We start from the raw sequence: 19561 nt of genomic DNA, 5'->3' as shown, positions 1-19561 counted from the left end.
TGGGCTCAGCTAGGATATTAGATCTTTCTCATCACATCATTTTCTACCCTAGGCAAGAGGTTCTTAAGACAGTGCTCCATGAGAGGGAAGGTGGCCTTTACAAAGCTGTTGAGGCCTAAGCTCTTGAACTTGCACAGCATCATTTCTGTTGTATTCTGTTGGTCAGTCACTAGGGCTAGTCCAGATGCAAAGTGGGTGAAGAAAAAGATTTTCCTCTGGAAAGGAAATGCAGCATAGTCCTGTTGCATAATGGCATTTATGCAGGATTGGGAAGAATTTGTGCCTGTTAAACAATCTACTGTTGTATTCAGTAATATTTTAATTAATTATAAATGCAACTATAATTTAATTTTGAAGCTAGTTCAGGAATTGGCTGATATATATGTTTTATCATTTATTGTATTTGCTTTGGAATTTTACTTTATATACACTGTGCTCTAAGAATGAGAAGAAACGGAGAGAGTGGTTCATCAATTCTAAGAGATAATAGGCGATCTAATCTCACATTTAGATAAATAAAGACTGTGAGCTGTATAAGAGCAGGAACTTAATCATGAACTTCCAGCAATTAGAATAATTTCTGGTACATAAGAGGTATTTAATAAATATTTGTTGAATGAATGAATGAATGAGAAAAATTAATAGACATCCTTTTCTTTGATCTTCCTTTTTATGTTCTTAAGGAAGTCACTTTTTCTTTTCATCTGTCTCAAATGATTAGGTTGTAAATTTTTAGGGAAAAGGCTGAGGGACAAGTAGTGTTTCTGCTCATCCACATATTGAGTTGTTCAAAAAGTTTATTTGAGTTTTTATGTAAGATATTATTTCCATGAATATATCCATGAATCCATAATAATGAATTCTGTCAAGATTTAGCGATAATAAAACATAATACACACATATGAATAATATTATAATTATTTTACATTTGACGACTTACTAAAAAGAGCCTCCAATAGATTTTGTTTTCATATTGATTGATAAAAATAACAAGATAGCCTCTGCACTCTCTATAGTCTGTTCATAATAGGAAACATCACTGAGTCACTAACCTAAATGAGTGACTATACATATCTAATAATATTCAGTATGAAACGACTTCAGTACTATATCTGGATTCAGCAAAATTTTTGTGAACAAAAGTATCATTTTGTTTTTCCTCAGCTGAAAAATACAGATGACTTTTTTTTTTTTTTTTAACTTTACAAATTGTATTAGTTTTGCCAAATATCAAAATGAATCCACACGGTGCTATTGCAGTCCACACAGTATCGTCGAACCTGGTGCCAAACCTCTTGGGTCTGTGCATGATTGATGTTGTGGAAGGTACAGCCATGGATGCACTTAATAGCATGCAGAATTTCTTACATGGTCGTCCTAAAACCTTCAAGTCTCTGGAGAATGCCATTGAATGGAGTATGAAGAGTGGCCAGATTCGAAATCTGGAGTCTGCCCGTGTATCAATGGTTGGCCAAGTCAAACAGTGTGAAGGAATTACAAGTCCAGAAGGCTCAAAGTCTATAGTGGAAGGAATCATAGAGGAAGAAGAAGAAGACGAAGAAGGAAGTGAGTCAGTAAACAAGAGGAAAAAGGAAGATGACATGGAGACCAAGAAAGACCATCCATACACTTGGAGAATTGAACTGGCAAAAACAGAAAAATACTGGGATGGCTGGTTCCGAGGCTTATCCAATCTCTTTCTTAGTTGTCCTATTCCTAAATTGCTGCTCCTGGCTGGTGTTGATAGATTGGATAAAGATCTGACTATTGGCCAAATGCAAGGGAAGTTCCAGATGCAGGTCCTGCCCCAGTGTGGCCACGCAGTCCATGAGGATGCTCCAGACAAGGTAGCTGAAGCTGTTGCCACTTTCCTGATTCGGCACAGGTTTGCAGAGCCTATCGGTGGATTCCAGTGAGCCCAACGTGTGTGTTTCTGCAAAGCCGTGGTTGGTTCTTTCCGTGTGCTCTGGTCCAGTGAGTTGTTCCTAAACTGACATTAAACAGTGCCTAGTCCCCTAAAAAAAAAAAATGTATACATGTGTTCCCCATCCTGAACCCTCCTCCCTTCTCCCTCCCAATACCATCCCTCTGGTTCATCCCAGTGCACTAGCCCCAAGCATCCAGTATTGTGCATCGAACCTGGACTGGCGACTCGTTTCATACATGATATTATACATGTTTCAATGCCATTCTCCCAAATCTTCCCACCCTCTCCCTCTGCAACAGAGTCCATGAGACTGTTCTATACATCAGTGTCTCTTTTGCAGATGACTTTTTTTTTTTAATTTAAATTTATTTATTTTAATTGGAGGTTAATTACTTTACAATATTGTATTGGTTTTGCCATACATCAACATGAATCCGCCACGGGTGTACACATGCTCCCCATCCTGAACCCCTCCTCCCACCTCCCTCCCCGTACCATCCCTCTGGGTCATCCCAGTGCACCAGCCCCAAGCATCCTGTATCCTGCATCGAACTTGATGACTTTTTATTTAAATTCTGGGAAGTGATGCAACGTGTTGCTAAGTATACTACTATAGCAAAAAATGTTACTTTATTGATTTGTTGATGGTAATGCAGATTGGAAAAAGTTTTATCTTATAAAATATCTTCAACCATAATTCATCTCCACTTATTATCTGCTTATTTGAGCATAATTTCAAACAGTAGAACATAGAATATGGGCTTGGCATAATTTTTTAATAAAAAATAAATAATGCAAGAGAGAAAAGACAAGGAAATCTTTCTTAGAATTGTCTAACATGTACTTGAATGTACCAGCACAATGATTAATCCCCAAATAATAATCCCTACATCTGTCAATTAGTTCATATACAAGTCAGCCTGAATATTTTATATAAATTTTAGTATCTTGACTGGAAACAAAAACAGATCATGATATTTCAGGGAGTCATCTGGGTCCCTCAGGATATAAATCAGTGACAAAAAATGCAATCTAAATAGTCACAGATTTACTTATTCATGTGTTAGACTATATAATTCTTCAATTTGATTGAAAATATCAGTATTTTCAATATAACTCAAGTAGTCTGATTCCTATCCTTATCATTTTTATACAAATAATTAATGTGTTGGTAAAGCCATCCCTCTATAGCATTGGGAAAAGGAGGATTGTCTCATTTTTAATTCCAGTGTGAGAGAAGATTTAAGGTGAATAGCATTTTCAAAATGCACAGCTGTGGCTCTTGCTGCAGAATTGGAAAAGGACTGCTGATGTGTGAGGAAAAACAAAAGTAAAACATTAATATTCAGAGAGTAGAAACAAGTTTTATTAGAAGTAATTTTTTTTTAAGTTGTGAAGCTGTGTTAGTCCTCAACAGAATATAGGCAAGGGAAATGATGTGTGAAGGAGCTGCTGCTGCTGCTAAGTTGCTTGTCATGTCCGACCCTGCGCGACCCCATAGATGGCAACCCACCAGTCTCCCCCGTCCTTGGGATTCTCCAGGCAAGAACACTGGAGTGGGTTGCCATTTCCTTCTCCAGTGCATGAAAATGAAAAGTGAAAGTGAAGTTGCTTGGTCCTGTCCGACTCTTCGCGACCCCATGGACTGAAGCCTATGTGGCTCCTCCATCCATGGGATTTTCCAGGCAAGAGTACTGGAGTGGGTTGCCATTGCCTTCTCTGGTGAAGGAGCTAGATAGGTGTAACTTTTTTTTCTTTATTTTTTGTAAGTTTTACAAAATAGAGTATCTAAAAATTCTTTAAGAGAAACAGATTAAAAATATAGCAAGGTGTAATATTTTATAATGATTCATCATTACTGATTGCAAGCTATTCTATGACACTGAGGATAGTAATAGAAAAGAATTAATTGGCCTTTCAATAATGAAAAGTAGATGTATTTTGCAAAAATATTCATGTAATCTTTTTCACATGTTGAATTCCCTATGTTTGAAACTAGTTTAGTGATTTCAGATGTCATTAATATTTTAACATGCAAAGCAAATGCCATTAAACAGAGTTACTTAGTTTAATAATGTTGACTCCTTCTCATAACTGTCAAATGCACAAAGTTATAAATTAATTCATATTCTAGCTTTAAAGACTTGTCCATGAGTCAGGTCAGAAAACTGGAGCTGTTTTTCCTGTAAGTCTACTGAAACTATTACATTTAGTTAAATTCCCTGAAACTAGGGAAACTGCGTGCTCAGTTGCTGTCTTGTTTGACTCTTTGTGACCCCATGGACTGCAGCCTAGCAGGATCCTCTGTCCATGGGATTCTCCAGGCAGGAGTACTGGAGTGGGTTGCCATTTCCTTCTCCAGGGGATCTTCCTGACCCAGGGTTTGGACCCGCATCTCTTGTGTCTCCTGCATTGGCAGGAGGTTCTTTACAACTAGTGCCACCTTGGAAGGCCTTATAGTTTTGTATTTAGTGCTTAAATACTTGATTGGCTTAGTGCATTCAGTAAAAGCAAATAAAACAGAGAAAAGAGAGACAGAGATGGAGACGAATATAACCAAGAAAGTCAACTGGCAAATAGTAGAAAGAAGAGGATATAGCAAGAAATTGTTTTACTATCTAGATCAACATACTCGATTTGTTATCAAGCTAGATGTCTTAGTGGCCTTTAAAGCTGTCTTATAGACGTCTTCCCAGGGAGCAGTATGTTGACTGTGTGATCCTAGCCCAGTCTCATCCTCATTTTTAGAAAATGGAAAAATATCATTGTATCATGGCACCCAGAAGTGATGGGGCTCTTAATCACTTGCTGAAGTTACCATATAATAAAATGTATGAAGAAGTGAAGTGAAGTGAAGTGAAGTTGCTCAGTCGTGTCTGACTCTTTGCAACCCCATGGACTGTAGCCTATCAGGCTCCTCCCTCCATGGGATTCTCCAGGCAAGAATACTGGAGTGGGTTGCCATTTCCTTCTCCAGGGGATCTTCTCCACCCAGGGATCGAACCTGGGTCTTCCGCATTCCAGGCAGATGCTTTAACCTCTGAGCCACTTAAAATAGGGGGAAAATAGTGGTGATTCCTCTCCAGAGTAGAATGAACAGTTCCATAATTCAAGACATATTCATGATATCAAAATCCATGGAATTTCAGAATAGCTCCAGATTGCTTATTAATTATGGTATTAGAGCAAAGGAAAGGGATGGGTCTCAGACTCTGGAAAACCCGGCCAATTTCCTTCCTTAAAGAAATTTGCTGTTCCTTTTTAATGTGTTCACTCTTATTGCATCCTATGAACCTCCTTTTTAGAACTTATCACATTTGATATTAAATCATTTCATACACTTTTTTTTTCCTAACTAGAAGTTAAGTGTAATGCGAGCAGACACTTCCATCCTGTGTACAGATGTAATCCCATTGTCTGTCACAGTTCCATGTCTAGAGTTAGATTCAATTCAGTTGCTCAGTCGTGTCCCACTCTTTGCGACCCCATGAATCCCAGCACGCCAGGCCTCCATGTCCATCACCAACTCCCGAAGTTCACTCAGACTCACATCTATCGAGTCAGTGATGCCATCCAGCCATCTCATCCTCTGTCGTCCCCTCTTCCTCCTGCCCCCAATCCCTCCTGGCATCAGAGTCTTTTCCAATGAGTCAACTCTTCGCATGAGGTGGCCAAAGTATTGGAGTTTCAGCTTCAGTATCATTGCTTCCAAAGAAATCCCAGGGCTGATCTCCTTCAGAATGGACTGGTTGGATCTCCTTGCAGTAGGTGTTGAGAATATGGATAAATGAATTTTTCCCCATAGAGAGCAGAAGTTTCTCTACTTTCCCCTGACATTCAGAGTTAGGCATGGAAACTTCCTAATTCCTGCATCTGTAGTGCCTTCCTCTCCATGGACAGAGCCTGGCAGGCTAAAGTCTGTCTATAGGGTCACAAAGAGTTGGACATGACTGAAGAGCCTGACCACACACACACACCTCTTTTTGCTTTTATACATACTGAAGGGAATTTTTGTATTAGGGACATTTTCTGTTTATGAATTCCACAATCCACTGAAAAGAAGTAGACCTTTATTTTATATCGAGGCATACAAACCTTCATTAGAGTTTCACTGTCAACTTCAGCTAGGCTGTGTAAAGGTGTTCCTATTTATATTAGTGAGAGATACTCTACCTTAAATATTTCTGTACATCATCTCAGACATCATGGTCTATTTTATTAATTCAAATATCATTGACTCGATTTCTAAGTTTTTGGATATGGGACAGAAGAAAGTGGGAAGTGTGAACTTACCAGCTGGTTTCTCGTCTATAACTCTGATAAGAGTATTAGTTGCAAATTAGGAACACTTCAGAAAGGGGTGGTTTGTGACTTTTTCCCTGAGGTTATTTCAAGTATATAAACATAGAAATCATTCCTTAAAATTTAAGGTGATAGCTTTTCAGGGATATTTGCATATCTAGTCACAAGATAAGCACAGGGAATTATGCTAAACAGAAATTCACTATCTGCTGCTGCTGCTGCTAAGTCACTTCAGTCGTGTCCAACTCTGTGTGACCCCATAGACGGCAGCCCACTAGGCTCCCCCGTCCCTGGGACTCTCCAGGCAAGAACGCTGGAGTGGGTTGCCATTTCCTTCTCCAATGCATGAAAGTGAAAAGTGAAAGTGAAGTCGCTCAGTCGTGCCAGACTCTTCTCGACCCCATGGACTGCAGCCTACCAGGCTCCTCCATCCATGTGGTTTTCCAGGCAACAGTACTGGAGTGGGGTGGCCTTGCCTTCTCCGAATTCACTACCTTAACTCCCTTAATTCAGTTACCACAAAATTTCACATCTAGAAAAATTGTATTGTATAACAAATATATATCCAAATATATATCTCTTTGGGGTTTTCCAAATATCTCACTGGTAATAATATTGTGAAAATTCTCTTTTGAACTATAATGGACAGTGCTGTCAGTGTGCTTTTGGCTACAAGTAACAGAATATATGAAGTAACTAATGAGCTTATTTACCAATCTCACATGAGTGGAGAGCCAGTAATAGACTGCAACCCCATGGACTGTAGCCCACCAGGCTCCTCTGTCCGTGGGATTCTCCAGGCAAGAATACTGGAGTGGGTTGCCATGCCCTCCTCCAAGGGATCTTCCTGACTCAGGGATCAAACCCAGGTCTCGAACATTGTGGGCAGATTTTTTACCATCTGAGAAAGAATGAGCCTTGCTTTCACATTCTACATGTCTCTTTTTTAGAATGGAACATCTCTCAGGTCCCATTGGTCTGCTCTAGATTACATTGTCACCTTTAATTGACTCATTTCAAGAAAGGGGAGTTAAAAATACTTTTAAAATAGAAATATGAACAAAAAAGTCATTTAGTGATGATCACCCATCTGACCTCTAACATTTCCCGGCTGCTGCTAAGTCACTTCAGTCGTGGCTGACTCTGTGCAACCCCAGAGACGGCAGCCCACCAGGCTCCCCCGTCCCTGGGATTCTCCAGGCAAGAACACTGGAGTGGGTTGCCATTTCCTTCTCCAATGCATGAAAGTGAAAAGTGAAAGTGAAAAGTGAAAGTAAAGTTGCTCAGTTATGTCGGACTCCTAGCAACCCCATGGACTGCAGCCTACCAGGCTCCTCCGTCCATGGGATTTTCCAGTCAAGAATACTGGAGTGGGGTGCCATTGCCTTCTCTGAACATTTCCCTAATGGCTTAGAAAAAGGTTTCATGTGATGCTGCATTCATTATTATATTTAATAAGAGGCAGTATGAGAAAAAAGGTAGAATTTCTGAGTTAGATTTTGCTGCTTCCCATATTAGGTTGGGTGAGTGACTTTAAACCTCTTTGGGTTCACCTGTGACAGTGCCATGCTGAATGACAATACAAATATTACTATCACAGATTCATTTAATCTCCCTAACAATTTTCTTTAAGAACATTTTATGATTATGAAATACTTATTTTAATAATAGAGATCTAGTTGCTCTTAAAAAATACTAAGTTCTAAACATCTTAAACACCCGTTTAGACACATTTGATTTAATTATTAATTATCCTTGTTCTTTGAGGTCTTACTATGTATTTATATATAGATTTTAGATTTTTAGATTTTGGATTTTAGAATTTTAGATTCTGTAATATGACATTCAGTTCAGTTCAGTCACTCAGTCGTGTCTGACTCTTTGCGACCCTATAAATCGCAGCACACCAGGTCTCCCTGTCCATCACCAACTCCCGGAGTTCACTCAAACTCACATCCATCGAGTCGGTGATGCCATCCAGCCATCTCATCCTCTGTCATTCCCTTCTCCTCCTGCCCCCAATCCCTCCCAGCATCAGAGTCTTTTCCAATGAGTCAACTCTTCGCATGAGGTGGCAATGTATTGGAGTTTCAGCTTCAGCATCAGTCCTTCCAGTGAGTATCCAGGACTGATCTCCTTTAGGATGGACTGGTTGGACCTCCTTGCAGTCCAAGGGACTCTCAAGAGTCTTCTCCAACACCACAGTTCAAAAGCATCAATTCTTCAGCACTCAGCTTTCTTCACAGTCCAACTCTCACATCCATACATGACTACTGGAAAAACCATAGCCTTGACTACACGGACCTTTGTTGGCAAAGTAATGAATGTCTCTGCTTTTGAATATGCTATCTAGGTTGGTCATAACTTTCCTTCCAAGGTGTAAGCGTCTTTTAATTTCATGGCTGCAGTCACCATCTGCAGTGATTTTGGAGCCCAGAAAAATAAAGTCTGACACTGTTTCCACTGTTTCCCCATCTATTTGCCATGAAGTGATGGGACCAGATGCCATGACCTTCGTTTTCTGAATGTTGAGCTTTAAGCCAACTTTTTCACTGTCCTCTCTCACTTTCATCGTACTGCTTTTATACTTTTCCATTCTAACACTCCTAATTCTTTCTAGTGCAGATTGCTTAGTCGTGTCTGACTCTGCGTCCCCATGGACTATAGCCTGCCAGGCTCCTCTGTCCATGGAATTCTCCAGGCCAGAATACTGGAATGGGTAGCTGTTCCTCACCCAGGATTTGAACTGGGGTCTCTGGCATTGCAGGTGGATTCTTTACCAACTGAGCTACCAGGGAATCAAAAAGCAGGAGAAAGAACATTAGGAAAGAAATAATTGTTTTCTGTTAAGGAAGAAAGTCCTCTTATATAAAAGTAGTCTTATATAACCACATATTCTTTTTCTTTCTTCCAGAGAATTAAAACAGACTAAAATATTCAATCTTTGAGAGCAGCTTTCACCTTACATATGAGCAACTTTAATCTTATACAAGTAATTCAGGTTAAAAATTGCATTTTTAGACTACCCATCTCTTTTGTTTTTACATACTAAGTTAGAATGTTTTATGATTCTGTCTGAAGTTTCTGTAGCATGTTTCATTGTCTCCTGAGGGCTTAACAAGTGTGCCTTAAGGATGCACATTAGATACAAGCATTTTTATATGTCATTTCAAAAAATGTATCTCTACCTGTTGTTTGCAAATATGAGGAAAGTTTGCTGTCTTCCATATGAATATAAAGTGACTCCACTGTAGTCATTACAGCCATGTTTCTTCCTTATGAACTGGTATTACCATCATTATTCTTTTGCTATGAGAGAGTATAACTTCCTATTTAAAAAAAAAAAAAGCATAGATTTGAGGGTTTCAATGAAATGTAGTTCTTTTTATAAGATATAATCATATTAAGAGTAACACCTCACCTCGTTTGGGAATGAAAGAGTAACCCTATTACTTGTGTTTGTTGTAACGTCTCTTGGCAGTGAAAACCAAACCTGATCTGAGTTTTATGACATAGTGTACCACTTTCAACACTTACCCTATTGCTATAAGTCAACAGTGCCACATCTCTCATCACCAACATTGTTAGCCAAATTCAAAATTCCTGTTTCTAGAGTATTCCATCAAATTGTGAGACTGAATTTTTATTATTAAAATAAAGTTATTGAAATGTCAGAAGCATTGTTCTCCATGGAAAATAATTTTAAAACAAGTTTTGAAATGACTTTGAAATGCTTACATAACAGGATAACAGGGCAAAAATGAAAGCAAGCTAATATAAATGAGGTTTTTGAAGCATGCTTAATGAGTAAAAAAATATTCATTTAAAATCCATTTTGACTAAGCTACTGAGGGCTTCATGTTTTTGCTTTCATTTGAAAAGCAAAGGTCAGAATTTTATTTTATCTGATGAGCATGTTATTCAGATAGTATAGATATAATCCCTTAGCTACGGATGTCTGAGAATGGATTCAGGTGTCTATTCAGTTTTACACATATATAAATGGACTTCCAGTATCTCCTACATCACCACTAAATACATGAAAAAAAAAAAAGCACACCTGTGAAAGAAAAAAAATGATATTTAAGAGTAATTTGACTGAATTAAAACTTTTTCTGTGTTTATGACTTTCAAGTTTGCTACAGTAAGGTAAATGAAGCAATTTCACCCTTTTTATGTTGTATCTTTGCTAAAGTGAACTTCATATCTAATTAGGTTCTTTGGTATTCTTTTTTGGGAATTGCACTGGCAGTTCATGTTTTGCTTGTTTTGTTTTATGTTTGCTACATTATCATTACTTAGCAGACAAAAGTTTTTAAAAAAATTGTAAACCAGGAAGACAAGTTCTAAGGTTAAATATATTGCTAGAAATTAAAATGCCTATTTGAACAAAACTTGTGGAACTAAATATTACCTACATTTCATTGTGACAAGAATAATTGTCTTTCTGAGCAATATCTCTGATAGTTCACATTTTCCTGAGAGTGTGTAAAAGAAGCAAAATTACTGGTAGCAAGAAAAATAAATGCCTGGCAAATGAATGTCAATTTCATTTTTACCTGAACATCTGGTAGCCAAGCACTTTAAATATTAAACTGAAGGCTGTAGACCTACAATTAAATTCATTGAAATAGGATTTAATATATTAACAGCTTAAAATTATAATAGTATGAATAACTGTTTTTTTTTTGGAGGACTTATGTCATCATACCTGTAATCACGAAACTTGTCTAAGGATACAATAAATTTGACTGTGGTGTGAACATTTCATAGGGGGTTAAATGTCCTGTTACCTTGTTCTTCAAATCCAAAGCTATATGTTTCCTCTGACAAATTTGAGTTTGAATTATTTGGATCATTTTCTAATGTGAGTGATAAAAATAAATAGCATACATGCTTAAATGTGCTTTTTGCATTTCTACAACCTAAAAACTAGTTTGGTGGGAAAAAATAAAATTTAACAACTTTTAATTTGTCATGTGGAATCTGATCCTATGTGCTTTTTATTGCCTCCATATATTTATCTAAGTGAAACATAAAATGGTTGTAATAATGGAGAATTTAAAGCAGCTTTTGCACATGAGCAGTAATGCTAACTAATATGGTGAATAAAGCCTGAATGTAAATTCTCAGAATTTCTGTTTCTTGTGATGTGTTTGCTAAAGTAAGTATATCTTGGTTAGCTTATACAATCTCCTCATCATCCCGGTTAAGCTATGAAGAACTTTGGGAAAAAAAGTTGGGAGTAATCATTTACATGCAATTTGAAGTCATGTATATAATTTTCAAACTTCAATACAGTGAAGTTTGAAAATATCACCAAACCTGTCAAAATGTAGACTCATGAACTCATAGCCCCCCTCTTTTTTCCTGGAGTAATACTTTGATATCCCCACATATACCCCCAGAGATAACCCAGGTATGGCAGAAATTAGTGTTATCTAATACTACCAGTTCGTATTGATGCACCTGAATTTATGTCTCTTAAACTGAGCCTCTTCTCCCATTTTCCTTGCCCCTTGGTTATTTTTCACCTGTGCTATTCCAGTTACCACATTTCTGTCCATAGCACTAACAGTTCGACATTGCCACTCAGTTATTCATTTCTGTGAGTTTTATTTTATCCATATAACAAGACTGGCCACATCCCTCCAGTGCTAACAGACTTCTATAGCATCCTGTAAATCTGTCATATCAAGTCTAAACCCCTTAACTTGGCATACGCCTAGTTAGCCCACGCTTAGGAATCTCTTTAAGTCATTCTGCACGTTTTTGTTTTTGTTTTTTTTTTAATTTGGAGGGTAATTGCTTTACAATGTTGTGTTGGGTTTCTGCCATACCACACTGGGAATCAGTCATGAGTGTATATATATCCCCTTCTTCTTGAGCATCCCTCCCTCCTCCCATCCCTACCCCCCAGGTCACACTGAACTCTTAACAATCTGCTCCAGAACTTGTCTCCCTTTCCTCCTGTTTGTCTTCTGCTTATCCATTATGATGCCACCTTCTCTTCTAAAGCTTTTTGGACCCTGGAGGTAAAAGCAGGAGATTCACCAAAGTGTTTCTTCACAATATTTCAGTCATATTTAATTTAGAGGATTCGCTTTTTAATTATTTTATATGCCCATAACCTTTAACATCCTGAGCTCCTTAGAGACGAAGATAATCATGTTCATAGTTGTATCTTTAGGATAAACACAGAATATAGAAGTGAATGTTCTCACTGAAAGTTGATTGCATGAGTGATGAATAAATGAATCCAGGAAGGTCTGGATAAAACATCAACAGAAAAGTATTATTAGAAAACTTTTTGAATGTAGAAAGACAATTCCAAATAGAAGCAGCATAAAATATATACTAAATAATATTCAAAGATTGTCTAGATACTATTTGATACTGAACAATATCTTCCTATCAGTTTATTGAATGGTATCTTTTTATGATAATGGTGCATTAATAGGAAAATATTTTTAATTTTCCTAAACTTCAACCAATGTATAAAATTGTAAAACTACATTTATTCTATAAAGTAGACTGTTTTCATTAATTTAACATAAACATACATGTAGGCCTAGACCCACAGGTCTTACTGTTAAATGTTTGTCATTGTTTTTTCTAACTAGTTATCATCTATTTCTATCTACTCAGACATATGAAATCAGGCCATATGCAAGGAAGACAGTCTCGAGAAAAAGAATGATAATTCATAGTGCTAGAATCCTCTGAAACTTACCTTTGATTTTTAGATTATCGGCCTTAATATGGTGATTAGTGCAAGAAGGCAAGTGAAAGTTTTGTAAGCAAATAAACCTTGTAGGAAATTAAATATTATTGGATGTGTCTAGGTAGATAAGATTATTTTTATAATTCATATTTCATATCAGAGAACTCTATACAACACAGCATAACAATAAGTACTCCATGTCATTTTTTATAACAAGTAATAGTATTTGCATTAAATAGTAAGGTCCCTGCCAAGTGTCTTTGTTAATTGTTGAAATGCTTTACATTCTAATGTGAAAATCACATGTCAGTGTTTATAAAGAAAAAAATAATTTGCTGTTGTAGAGACATTTGAATATCATTATAAAAATTTTCTTTTGTTTTACCTTCATGTGTGAAAACATATATCTCATTTTACCTGTATTTTCTTCTAACTGAGGGCATGACAGTATGTTAGACTATGTATAATTAAAAACTGCAGCTTTTTGTGAAAATTAATTTTTAGATCCAGTACAAGATTACATAAAAATCTAGTCATCCTTTGTACAATTACTTTAAATGATCATTAATTTAATTACCTGTACAAAGAAACCAAGATATGGTCACTGATTTCTGGGAGAAAATAAATTTTGAATATCTTAATTCCAGATTAAATACTGTACTAATTTAAAACTATATTTTCTTCACAACTTTGTTTGCTGATAAAATATTGTTATTACTTCTTTAGTTCTATCAGGCTGTATCATAATTTCCCACTGCCATTCATGTAACAGAGGACAGTATCTTTAAATGATAATTGATAGTTATCTAAAAAATGCTGAATTTTACCCTGTGGATAACTATTTTTTTTCTGTTTAATATGCTTTCCAATCATGGTAATTTCTAGTCAATGCATAGCCATCTAGAAAAATTGAGCATATTTCAGTTCGGTTTCTTGAAAAAGGAAAAAAAAAAGATCTCATGAAAAGTCTATGCTTTTTTTTTTTTCTCTTTCTCTTTATGGTTACACAGTGGCTGGTCTCAAATCAAGTTGTCTAAGAACTAGCTACAAATCATAAGCACTAAAACCATATTTTAAAATCTGAGCAACCACTATTATAGATCAACACATCCCTATAATCCCCTCCAGGACAATCACATAATTTGACAATAGCACTTAAACTTTGAAAATTATGTGAGCATTTTTTACATAACAGATGGTACATGTCCTCACACCTTTTCAATCACTCATAATACAAGACAGGTCTACTCAATTTTTAAAAATACCTTTTGTTATTAATAATTGCCTAAGCCGCTTCTTCCTTTCCTTTTTCAGAATGAAGAACAAATTTTGGTATTTTGAGTTTGGCACATCTGAAACTTTCTCAGCCACCTGCAAGAAGCTACATGAATCTGTAGAAATAGAAGTAAGAAAATGAATTCTCTTTATAATTCTATGAAATGGCTTGAGTGTATTAATTTGTTGTGATAGCCCATGGAAGAAGTTAGAATTTTAGCAATCCACATAGCTTTACCCAGTATTCTAAAATGTCATTTCTGTCACTTATTGAAAATCTAGCACTATCTGAAATACTAATGAAAAGCTAAGTGTGAGTATGCATTGTTTAATACAGCATAAAATAATTGAGAGGTGGAAATAACTGTAGATATCACTGGATACTGTATGGACAGAAAGCTGTAAGATAAAAGAAAGTACTTGAAGGGAAAGAAAAAAGTTGCAGAATACATGGAAAAAACATATTATTTTTAGGTCTCAATATCATATAACTTTTAAAAATACAGTTCACTAAAATTGTACTTACTTTCATGAATAAAGGTTAAAAAATATACTTTTCCATTCCCCATACCCATTCATTAGCTAGGTTTTCTCAGTTCCTGAGGTTGCCATTCCCCATTACATTTGTAGAAAGTGAAAAAGTCAAGAAAGAGAGTGAAGATAGCAAGAAAAGATAGACTTTAAAAAGGTTTGGAGCAAGTATGTCTATCAAAATTAAATACATTGTAGGACTAAAAATTTGGAGACAAGCTATAATAGAAAATGACTTAGATTTATTTAGAGGATTTTAGGGGTTAAAGAAAAAGGAAAAGTTAAATTTTGATAAGTAGTAAAGACAAATGAACAGAATCATGAAACAAGGATGCCTAATGACTAGCTTATGTGAATTGAGAAATATTGGCTTTAACACTTTTCATTTTAAAAAGAAACAACTTGTCAGCTGAGACCTAAATCTTTAGTGGCAACTTTTCAGGTAATAAGTTTGGTAGACAAAAGCAGTTAGGGACCACAGAGAAATATGATCATCTGGCTAGGTTCTTCATTATCTCAGCTTTCTAATTTACTGTTAATAATAATAACAGCAAAAGTGGTACTAATTCAGACTATATCTCTTCGGACTTTTTCTTCGTCATGATTGATAAATAAATCAAAGTATTACAGGTAGAATGGATTGTCATGGTACGGGAAAGGCCCTTCATGACTGAATCAGCTCATAATCCTGAAAAGGATTATTTTCACAAAAGGTCAAGGATTTGGGCTCAACATGGACTTTCTGTGATTGGTATTTGTGATGATAAATGTGTATATATGTTATATATATATATACTTATATAGCTATATGTGCATATAAATTTTTAAAAATTCATTATATAGTAGATCTTAAGTATTTCTGCCCTCAAAAACTGTTGTTTAAAGAAAATCTGTAGCAAAAGGCAAAAATGAAAAAGAAAAAATTGAAGTGTGGCTTTTGGTTGCTGCTGCTGCTCCTGCTAAGTCTTCAGTCGTGTCTGACTCTGTGTGACCCCATAGACGGCAGCCCACCAGGCTCCCCCGTCCCTGGGATTCTTCAGGCAAGAACACTGGAGTGGGTTGCCATTTCCTTCTCCAATGCATGAAAGTGAAAAGCGAAAGTGAAGTCGCTCAGTCGTGTCCGACTCTTAGCAACCCCATGGACTGCAGCCCACCAGGCTCCTCCGTCCATGGGACTTTCCAGGCAAGAGTACTGGAGTGGGGTAACATAGGGTAAATACTGTGAAACCTCTTTCACTTCTCTTTATCTTCGCCTACCACTGAACATAGATTGAACATAGACTGAACATAGATTGAAGAACAAAACTACCTGAGAGAGATACTTCATGCTCATGGTTAGGTAAACTCACTGTGGTAGTGATGTCAGTTCTTCTCAACTTGAACTAAAGATTTAATGCAATCCCCACATTCCAGCACATTATTCTGTGAATATCAGCAAACTGATGCTAAAATTTATCTGGAGAGTCAAAAGACCCGAATAGCCAAAACAGAATTGAAGGAGAACAAAGTTGGAGCACTGACATTATCTGTCTTTAAGACTTACTAGAAAATAATCAAAACAGTGTATGTTGGTGAAAGAACAGACAAAGCAAGGAAACAGATTGTAGAACCCAGAAGTATATTCCCATAAATATAATCACCTGTTCTTTGACAAATGAGGGAAGCCAATACAATGGAGAAGAGAAAGTTTTTAAATAAATAGTGCTGAGATGACTGGAAATCACAGGCAAAAAAAAAAAAAAACACAAAAAAACCCTCTTAACAGGCCTTCACCTTTAATAAAAATCACTGAAAATGGATCACAGAGCTAAATGTAAAACGCAAAATTCTAAAGCTTGAAGATAACATAGGAGGGAATCTAAATGGCATTGGATATAATGATGCCTTTTAGATATAACACCAAAGGCACAAAACAAGAAAGAAAGAATTGATAAGCCAGATTTCATTGAAATGAAACACTTCTGGTTTTTGAAAGACAGTGTCAGGAGAATGAGAAAACAAGTCACAGACTAAGAAATAATATTTGCAAAAGACATATTTGATAAAGAACTTTGTATATTCAAAACATACAGAGAACCCCTACAATTCAACAATAATAAAATAAACCACCCTATTGAAAACTGGGCCAAAGACTTTAACTGATACCTCACCCAAGGAGATACACAGAAGACAAATGAGCAGGTGAAATGACACTCCACATCATATTTCATAAGGAAAATGCAAATTAAAACAATAATGAAATACTGCTCTACAGCTATTAGGATATTGCTAAAACCAAAAGCTGGTGAGGATATGGAGCAATAGGGGGTCTAAATAATTTCTAGTGGGAATGCAAAGTGGTATAGCCACTTTGGAAGAGAGTTTGGAAGTTTCTTACAAAGCTAAACATGCCCTTACCACATGATCCAGGAATCCTACTCTTTAGTACTTACCCAGAGGAGCTGAAAACATATGTACACACAAAAACATGCCTGTGGATGTTAATAACAACTTATTTAATAATTGTCAGAACTTGGAGGCAAATAAGAGGTCCTTTAGCAGATGAACAGAAAAATAAGTTGCGGTATATCCAGACAATAGAATATTATTCAGGGCTGAAAAGCTACCAAACTGAAAAGACATGAAGGAAACATAAATGCATCTTCCTAAGTGAAAGAAGTCATGGTGAAAAAGCTATATGCTGTATAATGCATATGATATTCTGGAAAAAACTATGAAGACAGTAAAAGATCAGATCAGATCAGATCAGTAGCTCAGTCGTGTCCGACCCTTTGCGACCCTATAAATCGCAGCACACCAGGCCTCCCTGTCGATCACCATCTCCCGGAGTTCACCCAGACTCACGTCCATCGAGTCAGTGATGCCATCCAGCCATCTCATCCTCTGTTGTCCCCTTCTCCTCCTGCCCCCAATCCCTCCCAGCATCAGAGTCTTTTCCAATGAGTCAACTCTTTGCATGAGGTGGCCAAAGTACTGGAGTTTCAGCTTTAGCATCATTCCTTCCAAAGAAATCCCAGGGCTGATCTCCAATTGCCAATTAAGGAGGAGGGAGGGAGGAACAGGCAAAGCACAGAAGTTTTTAGGGCAATAAAAATACTCTATGTGATATAATGATGGTGACTACATGTCATTATACATTTTTTCAAAGCCATAGAATTTATACCAAGAGTGAATCCAAATGGAAACTGTAAACTTTAGGTGGTTATGAAGTGTTGAGGTAGGTTCATCAATTGTAACAAATGTACCACTCGAATAGGGGATGATGATAGTGGGAGGAGCTATGCACTTGTAGAAACAGAAGTATACAGGAAATATCTGTACCTTCCCCTCAATTTTGCCATGAACCTTAAATTGCTCTAAAAAGTAAAGTCTTAATTTCCAAAAAGAAAACACATCAATCTATCATACAGTAATATGCTAGTCACAAAGTGAAAAATGTTCAAGGAAGAGTTTATATCATATAGCAAAAGACATGTGATGAAAATAAGTATGGAAAACATTGATTTTAACATTACAAGTGATAAGATTCAGTGATTTTGTTCCACCAAGCTTTACATCTTGAGAACTCTTTAGGTTCGTGTTTCTACATGTCCTCCAAGTCTGGCTTCCCAGCTCTACATTTACTGCCTTATTCTAGCCACCACCACGGTAGCATTTATTAAGTCAGAGCCAGCGCTGTGCACTCCTCATTCTATTGTTGTATATCTTGAAATACTGTTATGATTTGTATGCATTTATCTTACTTCTAAAACTTGGTTTGTGTGTGTGTTTGTGTGTATGGATGGTGATGTAAAATCTGCTTCTCTACTCACTTTTTAATGAATCCAGCCTATCATATTAGCAGAATATACGCCTTTGTACCCTCAAGGTTACTTCCTAATTAAATATAATAAAAACAGCAATTTGGAAATTTGATTCTGCTTGCTCTCGCTTCCTGTTTGGCCTAAAATTATACCAACTATGGTTTGAAAATATATAACAGAATAAAAGCACTTCAGTACAAGAGTACCTCAAGTAATAGATATATATTTTAATGACAGCTTCTTCAAAACAAACCATTTGCTGTGTGACCCTTTATTTCACATCTCTCTTTTATTTAGGAAGCTCTTTTTTTCCCCAAAGAAGGTGAATATTTGGAGTAATGTTAATATCAAGGGGTAATAGGGTGTGCTGCAGTCCATGGGGTTGCAGAGTCGGACACGACTGACTGAACAATAATAGTTGATAATAATAATATTAAGATTTATCAATTATTAAATATACCTCATGCTTGGTGCTAAGCAATGCACATCCATTGCCTGATTTAGTCTTCCCCCAAATCCTTTCATTTAAAGAGATTCTATTGTTTCTCTACCGCAGAGACATATGAGCATTTTTTTCATAATTTAAAAAAAGAATTGTATTGCTTGCTGCCAAAATATTTAAATCTAAGAAAACAAATCAGTTGGAGAATGAATACACACACACACACACACATATTTTTGTTGTTCAGTCACTAAGTCGTGTCTGACTCTGCACCCCAGTGGACTGTAGCATGCCAGGCTTCCCTATCCCTCACTGTCTCTTGGAGTTTGCCCAAATACAGTGAAAGAGATTTAACAAAGGTGAAATTTTTAACTTGAAGAGTTTCTTATCTTCTAACTTCATAACAAAACATAAAGAAATTTAAAAATTAAATTAATAATTTAAATTTACAAGGTAATATATTAAAAGCAACATTTATACTAAACTATCTGGAGCATGGATATGTACCTAACACTCTCATGTCGTCAACTGGGATTGAATCTTACGAAGTTCATGAA

The 19561-nt window shown here is 36.4% G+C and overlaps 2 protein-coding genes across 8 annotated transcripts in view; both read left to right on the top strand.

Moving 5' to 3' along the window:
- DGKB (diacylglycerol kinase beta) overlaps positions 1 to 19561 on the top strand; it is an 869212-nt gene that overhangs the window by 637415 nt on the left and 212236 nt on the right. For all 7 annotated transcript variants that reach the window (XM_061413599.1, XM_061413603.1, XM_061413600.1 and 4 more), the window contains one exon: positions 14268 to 14358. In XM_061413599.1, coding sequence (XP_061269583.1) covers positions 14268 to 14358 — 91 coding nt within the window. The remainder of the gene's footprint in view (positions 1 to 14267; positions 14359 to 19561) is intronic.
- Positions 1236 to 2023, top strand: LOC133246722 (protein phosphatase methylesterase 1-like). Its single transcript, XM_061415361.1, has one exon. The coding sequence runs from the start codon at positions 1236 to 1238 to the stop codon at positions 1914 to 1916; it is 681 nt and encodes a 226-aa protein (XP_061271345.1). The 3' UTR covers positions 1917 to 2023.

Source organism: Bos javanicus, chromosome 4 (assembly GCF_032452875.1).
Source record: "Bos javanicus breed banteng chromosome 4, ARS-OSU_banteng_1.0, whole genome shotgun sequence".
NCBI lineage: Eukaryota > Metazoa > Chordata > Mammalia > Artiodactyla > Bovidae > Bos > Bos javanicus.
This window is presented reverse-complemented; position numbering and strand designations above follow the sequence as displayed.

Coding starts and splice junctions, on each gene's coding strand:
- LOC133246722 (XM_061415361.1), top strand. CDS start 1,236: ATGAATCCACACGGTGCTATTGCAGTCCACACAGTATCGTCGAACCTG.